Source organism: Octodon degus, unplaced genomic scaffold (assembly GCF_000260255.1).
Source record: "Octodon degus isolate 3935 unplaced genomic scaffold, OctDeg1.0 scaffold00096, whole genome shotgun sequence".
NCBI classification, from domain to species: Eukaryota; Metazoa; Chordata; class Mammalia; order Rodentia; family Octodontidae; genus Octodon; species Octodon degus.
The window spans coordinates 3,137,389-3,146,013 of NW_004524672.1; the positions used below are offsets into that span (position 1 = coordinate 3,137,389).

At 39.3% G+C, this 8,625-nt stretch overlaps 1 protein-coding gene across 1 annotated transcript; it reads right to left on the minus strand.

The window, feature by feature from the left end:
- Positions 1-6,352: 6,352 nt before the first annotated feature.
- LOC101587069 (putative heat shock protein HSP 90-beta-3) lies at positions 6,353-7,173 on the minus strand. The gene is given in 1 exon segment (XM_023723108.1): positions 6,353-7,173. A coding segment is annotated over 1 exon segment (750 nt). The 5' UTR covers positions 7,103-7,173.
- Between the last annotated feature and the right edge of the window lie 1,452 nt (positions 7,174-8,625).

Below are 8,625 nucleotides of genomic sequence, written 5' to 3' on the forward strand. Positions count from 1 at the left end.
AACCTCACTATCTCACTGCATTTCAAACATCTTAGGCATCATAAGGAGCAGGAAGTTCTCATCAAGTAGTGATATGTTAAACTTTAGTCCCTGAATAATATGATAAAAACATTTTTAAAATTACATTATATTTTAAAAATAGGATAATACATTGTTAAAATTCCAACATTTCCATATTTTTTAGCTGCACATCATATATGATCTGTGGCAATAACTAGCCACATGACCTAGGGCAGGTAACCTATCCTACCTCAGCTGCAGTTTCCTGTTGACAAAACAATATAGCTGTGAGAGCAAAGGCCAGAGATACATAATATGTGAGGCAGATATGCAGAGATAAGAGACTTCTGAATGCATAAGCCCAAAACCTCTTGAAATGATGCCTGGAGATTAAAAGACAGCCTTCAAGACCTGGTCTGTAGGTTCAAAATACAGCACGTGAAGGAATAAATGCTTCCCCCACCCTCCCCATACCCCCATTTGTTACTTAGATTAGCCCTAAGGTCAGACACATAACAGACCCTCTACCCTCACCTTGTCCTTCCCTATCCTCCTCATGCATTCCGGCACAGAATCCTTCTTTGTCTCCTTCTTTGCTCCTTGCTTCCTGGTTCTACCAATTAAAAGCCACAGAAGCTTCAGTTCAAGTCTATTTTTGTAAGACTCACACCTCTGGGCCTTCCTGGAGTTTGTGCTGGATATTGATAAGGTGTAACGTCCCATGCTTGTGCTGTGCCATGGCCGCGAACTTGGACACATAACAATGCTTCTTTACATGGTTTCATGTTCCATTCGACAATGCATATGAATGACTTAACCAAGTGTTCAGAGTAAGAGTTGAAGTCAATAAATGGTATATATTATTTGTTAAAGATTTATAGAACTCTGTATGAAATAAGTGGGGTATACAGGTATGTGGAGAACATGACTTTTTCAGGGATACTCTCAATCGCCTATAACCTATTCACTCGGCCGTGATGAGTTCCTTGGCTTTATTAACCTAAGAAGTACATGTGGAAGTAGCATTGAGACACTGGCTATCATATCGAGTTCCTTGGAGCACAGTCAGAAGGCCATTGGGGACACAAATGAGCATTTGTGGGATCTTAGAGCATCTTTGGGGGACCCTGCTCCCCTTCTTTTCCCATACAGCACACCATGCTTTTCTCTTCTCTAGAATAACTGACATGACTTTAGGTCTTTTGTGTCATCCTAGGAAGTATCCTGCTTAAAATTTCTTTCCTTGCCCTATAAAATTTCCCTATAGTAAGGAACAACAGATACAGTGATACATTTTGGGATATGAATGAGATTAGAGAAAGAAGTACAAAAACCACAGAATTGAAATTAGTGCCTCATTATGAATAGCATTATATATACAATGCTAATCTATATTATTATAATATATTGCCATATAAATAATAATGTCATTATAATTAGAAATAATAATTGTATCCATTATAAATAATAATATTCATGTGATTTTAATAACTGCCACTTTACTAAGAAGTCCTCACTTTCCCAGTTTAGGGAACTCCTGTTATTAAGATCACATTTCCACAGAGTGTATAGGACAAAATAAATATCTAACTCCTTATACTTTAACAGTTCAGGAACAATTTGAAAACTAGCATAGGGCTATTGCAAAATGTCTTGCTTCATTTTTTTTTGTTTTTTGTTTTTCTTATTTTATTGAGAAACAAGTAGCAATGAGACAGTTTCAAAACTGATTAATAGGACAGTTTCAATAATTAATACATTGTACATGCTAATCTTCTTAGTGGCTATCCATAGTACAAGATGCAGACAGGATATCCTGTCCAAACACTATTGGTACAAATCTTTCTTCTCATTGAATTAAGTGAAAGTAGCTGTATATCTATCCTAACTATTCTGCATATACAGATACAAAATGGTCCTTCCTTTGTATCCCCTTTTTTTGTTTATTCCTGTCAGAGATGGGTATTCCATTGGCATCTAAATACTATAGGTGTATGAATTCAGCAAAACAATCCAACACGGTCCAGCAGTCCACACTAGTACAGTCCCAATAACTGAAGTGTCTGTGCTAAAGTCAGGCACAAATTTACTTAAACTTTAACTGAGTTTGAGCATAGCTCCCTTACTTCCTGTTTCTCATGGATGCTTGCATATGATCTGCATTTTTATTACCACCTTCACCAAACCCTAGCTTCTGAAAAATGTGACAACATCAAAAGCAACATAATACAATCCCAGGTTGAGATTATGAAGAAACTAGCTTGTGTGATGCCCATTTTCCTTGAAAACTCAAAATTCACCTCCTGGGTTTGCTGAAGCATGAAGGGGCATCTCAGCACAGTTTGGCAGCCATGTTGCCAAATTGTTCCTAATAATTGGTGCTACTCATATAACAGTATCATGAGGACAAAAAACTTAATAAAGCTTTAAAGATGAAGAAACAAAATTTTTAAATGGATTATTTGTGTAAAATTTGCCTCTAACATGGAAAGTCATATTTTAATCAAGATTTCCAAAGCCTATATTTTCAACCACTCCTCTCCAGTGAATAAAGTAGGAGAAAACGGAATTTTATTTTATTGGCCTCCTTGTAGTTCATATCCAAATCCCACCCATAGTATCTCCTAAATTCAGACATGAGGCTTTTTGAAGTTGAAAGGATCATGGGAATACTATGCTCATTGGTGAATTAGTCCATTGATGATGTCAAAGGTACTGTGCTGTTAGGAGGTGAAGGCACATGAGAGGTTGTCACTGAGCTATGATTGGAAGGGTATAATTTTGTCCCTGGATCATTCTCTCTTTCTCTGTCTCTACCTCTCTCCACCTCTGTCTCTGTCCAGCTCTGCTTTCTGTCTACCATGAGGGAACAGGTTTCTCTCAGCACAGTATCTTACCTTGGAGCCAGCTGAACATGGACTGAGAAGCCCCGAATGGTGAGTCAAATTAAATGACTTCTTTCAATGGTTGATGTAAGATACTGCATCTCAGGGGAGAAAAAGCTGCCTGATCTAGATCCAGATCTCAAGGTTCTTGGAAAAATTCTTGAAATTTCAAAGTGATCATAACATTCTAAAATCTTTAAAGTGCCTGTTAGTTAAGCAAATAAAAGCAAACATGCATCACAAAAATTGGAGATAATCGAGTGTTCTTATTCCTCGGAAACAGTGGCTGTCAAGAGCCACTGCTGCAGCCGATCCAGGGCTTTGCATTCTGTCTCAGCACATATTAACCTTTTCCCTTAATGTGCTTTAGATCAAACCAGTTTTGTGTTTTATAAAAGCACGTGGTAACTTTGCTTTCTTTTTTCTCCCGATTGGGAGGTTGACAGAGATCAAAAGTAGACGTAAACGGTATCCTTTGGATACCCATGACGGTGCCCTGAGAAACAGGATTGCAAGCAGCTTCCAGAAAGTTTAGGTCTAACAATGAGCCTGCAACCTAAGCAGCTCCTATTCAGTGTTCTGCCTATGCAACTTCAGTTACAAATTCTGTCAAAGCAGCAGAGCCCAGCAGACAGGGTGGAGCGGAAATAAATATGTATGCCAAAATCTCCTGCAAGGGGAGAACAAGGTTGTCTCTACTCCAGGGTGGAATTGGCTCTGTTACAATTCAAACATCCCATAAAAATGCCTAATGATGCGTTTTCACAACCCTTGCCCATCAAAATTCCCACGTGCCTGATCATACAATTGTAGCGCTAATGGATCAGAGTGAGGAGAGAGATTTATTACCAAATTAATGGGGAGATGCTCACATACCAATAATGCTTATAATAGATGGAGCATTTATAATGTGCCAAGATCTATATGAAATATTTTACATGCATCTGCTCCACTCCCCAACAACTCTGAAGAGTACAGATTAGCAGCGTCACAGACAGGAAAGTGAATTGCAAAGCTTCACAGCCTTTTGTGAGTGGAAGAAACAGGACTGTGATATAAATATGAAAGAGCCAGAGCCCATGGCTTTAACCACTTATTCTTTTGTTAAAATAAACAGATAACAGTCAAACCATTTCCACTGAAACATCTGTGTTTCCGTTTGTGACAAGATAGTAAGAGACGGCATTGCTCAGATCCCAGTGAGATGTTGATTTGGAAGCTCTGCCTTTCGATTTCTACTCAGCAGCCAACACCCTTGGGTGAAAGAGAGACGGCATGATTGATCCTTCTCTGTTGGCTCCCTGAGAACATCTGGCATGGGCCCTGGGAAGGTGCACGTTGTGGGGGCTCTGCCTATCGATGATCTAGCTCCTCATTAGAGGATTTAGACAACTGATTTTGCTAAGTGCTTCCTTAAGCCTGTGTGGAAAAAGACCCCGACCTCTTCTGTGTACACTAGTATGTTTGACAAGATTAATGTGTATATTTTCAATAGACAAACTCTTTCAGTTCTAAGTACAATGACACCAATGAAAAGGAAAAGGAATATGTATGTTGAGATCACATGAAGAACATATAGCTATGATTTTATAATTTTAGTGAAAACATAAAAATAGGTTTTTAAGTCACTCCCAACAGTGTTTGTGCATCAGTACAGTTTTAAAACTGACAGTCTTCTAAAGATTCTAAATACTGATTTATCATTTTTAGGATGGGTATGGCCTTTTTATTATGATGAAAGAATATTGTGTCCTAGATAAACATTGTCAGAGGGAATTTGTTATTCAAACGATATAAACACTAGCTTGTTTATTCTTTTCCTTCTTTTTTAAATTATAAAGGAAATAAACATGCATATTATAGTTTTTCACATCTGTAATCTCTGCACTCTGGGAGGCTGAGGCAGGAAAATCACAAGTTAGAGGCCAAATGGGGCAATGCACCAACTTAGCAAGAGCCTATGATAACATAATGAAAAATAAATAAATAAAAAGGCCTGGAATATGGTTAAGTGATGGTACTTGGTACAATTCCCAGTAACACACACACACACACACACACACACACACACACACACACACATGCTCATGCATGCACGCACACACCCTCCCCACAAAAATACACACACATTTTATTATGTCACTCATCAGTAGGGTTAGAGTTAAAGTCCTGGCAGCATTTTTACTAGCCTATACTCAGAACACCCATAGACAGTTATATTCCTCATGAGGAAGATGAAAAAACACATCAGTTCATCTCTAGGGTCCACCCCAAGTGGCTGAAAGTAGGGAAACATTAAACTACCAAGTGAAGGAAATAATGGAAAGTAAAGGAAGTAATGTATCTCTTCCATAGTAAATGGAAGAGATAGAATACATGATACAGGTATACACATCACACAAATATTTACCACTTAAATGTTTTCATTGGCTCCAGATGACCTCTACCAGCTCGAGATGGGATCACAGTTCAGGAAATTTTCAGTTCTTGCTCTTCCTTTTAGCTGGAGTATTTATTTCCTTATTATTATTTTTCTCTTTCAGTACAAGGTCTCATTGTGTAGCTCAGACTCATAGTGATCCTTCCATCTCAGCCTCCCCAGCACTGGGATTACAGTTGTGCACCACCAAGTCCAGTTTCAGCGTCAGCAGGGCATGTGATACCAGGGACCGAACCCAGGTCCTTGCTCCTGCCAGGCAGGTGTTTAGACCACCAAGCTATCTCCCCAGTCCTATTTCCCTATTCTGACCTTGGATTTGGTCATGTGACTTAACTTGACCTTTGAACATTAAGCAAATGTAATCCAAGGAGAGACTTCAGACATCAACACAGTTTGTTTTATCTTCTGTGCATGTCAGACTGTTTATCCTGGATCACCAAGGCAAATGCTCTATGATCAAGGAGTTTTGAGGGTCAAGTTGTTACTGTCTTTACCCAGTATAAAATTTCCATTTCAGAGCTTTTCTGCAAGCAAAACTTTTCTCTTATTTCTTTTATCTGACTTGTAATTCAATCTAACATCTATGAGTCCCTCAGCCAGTGAGTAAAGAAGGAGTGGACTGTCTGCTTATGCAACTATCAGCCTACCTGTGAGGACAGGGCTAAGATCTGGTTCTACACAGCTGTCTACTTGCAACCTGGAGGCCTACTCACTCTGATTTCTTTCTTTTTTTTTTTCTTTTCTTTTCTTTCTTTTTTTTTGTATAAAACTGCATCTTCTTTAGTCACATACTTTAATTTCAGAACAAAATAAACAAAAAAATAAGAAAACAATACACAACATCCAACTCTGCTGTCAAATTACAGAGGGGATGGGGTGCAAGGCCCTTACTTTCTGATTTCAACACAGGGCAGGAGAAATTAGTTACTAGACTCAACAGAGCAAGAGGTGGGACAGGGCCACTCAGGCTACTGAAGAGCTGTGGGGACACTACACAGAGGGCACAGGTTTCCCACAGTGGTAGCTCCTAATCCACTCCTTCCATCCAGAATGAACACTCATCCCCTTCAAGGAGAGGGATCTCATCAGGAACAGCAGCACTGGGCTCCTCTGCAGTCACCTCATCTTCATCGATGCCCAGGCCCAGCTTGATCATGTGGTAGATACAGTTGGAGTGGGTCTGTGGGTCCTCCAGGAAGAAGCCAGAAGACGACAGTGCTATCTGGAACAGCAGCACCACCAAATCCTTGACAGCTTTGCCATTCTTGTCAGCTTCAGCCTTCTGCCTCAGGGTCTCCACAATGGGGTGGTTGAGGTTGATCTCCAGGTGCTTCTTGGCTATCATGTAACCCATGGTAGAATTGTCACAGAAGGCCTGGGCCTTCATGATTCACTCCATGTTGGCTGACCAGCTGTAGGTGCTGGTCACAATGCAGCAGGGTGAAGACACAAGCTTGTTAGAGACTGTCACCTTCTCAACCGTCTTATCCAAGATTTCCTTCATGAGTTTGCAAAGGTTCTCAAACTTGGCCTTGCTCTCCTCCATCTTTTTCTTTTCCTCCTCATTCTCAAGCAGCTCCAGGCCTTCTTTAGTCATGGAGACCAAGCTCTCCCCATGAAACTCCTTGAGTTGCTGCACACCGTCCTCATTGATAGACTCAGTCTCGTACACCACCTTGAAACCCCATTGCCTCACACACTCCACAAAGGCAGAGTTGGGCACCTGTTCCTTTCTCTCACCAGTGATGTAGTAGATGGACTTCTGCATCTCCTTCATGCGAGACACCTACTCAGACAGGGATGTCATCTCATCTCCAGACTGAGAGGTGTGATAGGGCAACAGTTCAGAAAGGCGTTGCCTATTAGTGGAATCCTCAAGGATTCCAATAGAACTACAAGAAATTCTCTGAGGCATGCTCTGATTTCTGATGTTGGCTGATCTAGATACTCATACCTTAGCATGGCTCTCTCATCTCTGACATTTTCTACTCTGTGTTCAGGTAAATTCAATAGTCTCATGTATGGGGCTAGGGAGAAGGCTCAGTGGAATAAGCGCTTCCCTGGCAAGTGCAAGGGCCTGAGTTCAATCCCTGGTTCCACCGAAAAAAAAAAATAGTCTCATGTAGGCAAGTAGGCTTCTACCCAGCTATATTCCCATACAGCCAAGACACTGGTCTTTTGTCCTAAATCCAAGTGATAACCTCTGCTAGTAGTTTTTCTCTGTCAGAATTTTGAGGAACATGACAAAACATAAAATACTCCCAAATGGCATCTACACTGTACCTTCAAGGCCCTGGGAAAGTAACAGCTTCAGAAACTAGAGCTTAGTCTTTAGTTTTTCCTGCCTATCCAGGTTTATTTGACAATATTTGCTCTTCCCTAGTACCATAACAATGCCTTCATAAAATTCTCAGCCTAAATTCTCTGCCAGGGTTTCCAGACCTTCCCAGATTTATTCATTGTTCTTTGCCATCACAGGCAAGAAATTTAAATAAAGATAATCACAGCTGGGCCGGTGCAGAGGACACTAATTCACTCACCATCAGGGCAAAGATCAAGATTTCAAGTTGTTTCCTTCACATGAATCTGGGAGTCCAGTAAAAAAATATAAATTTTAAATTGAGCCACTTATCAGAGGCTTTCATATTTACGTTCTCAGTTGTTTTCAGGTCATCAAAGAGGAAGAGAAAGAAAATAGGAATCGATGTGATACATTTCTCATTATTGCTACCATATTTCACTTATCAAGTCCCTGATCTCACTTTTCTTTCAAATGATGATGCCCAACAGCTAAATGTGATTGGTCATTTAGATGTTCAATGATCATTTATAGAATATAAATGTTGTAAGAACAGGGTTTTGCTCACTGCAAAGAAAATAATATCATTATTTTTAATTGAATGAATTGATATTAGTAAGTCAAAGGATTATTTTTCCCATCTTAATTTTGACTAGGAAAGATCTGACAACTTTGGAAGTGACTCAAAAGCCATAGCTGGATGTTACTTGTTGTTAAATATTTTCCCACTTCAGGTTTAATCTAGTTTAGGATAAGCTCTTTTCCTTGCTTGGAGTAGAAACATAAAACATCATATATATATATGTCTAGCTCTTTTTGTTATTCAAATATCTATATTTTTTCACAAACGTAAGTATAAACTTAATTAAAAATTAACATGTTCATCATATTTAACAGTTTTTATTCATTAAAAGTCAATAACCCATTTTAAGTAAAAACAAATGAACAAAAAACCCTTGTAAGGTCCTTTTTTCCTAACCAAGGAAATGCAAAATTATTTT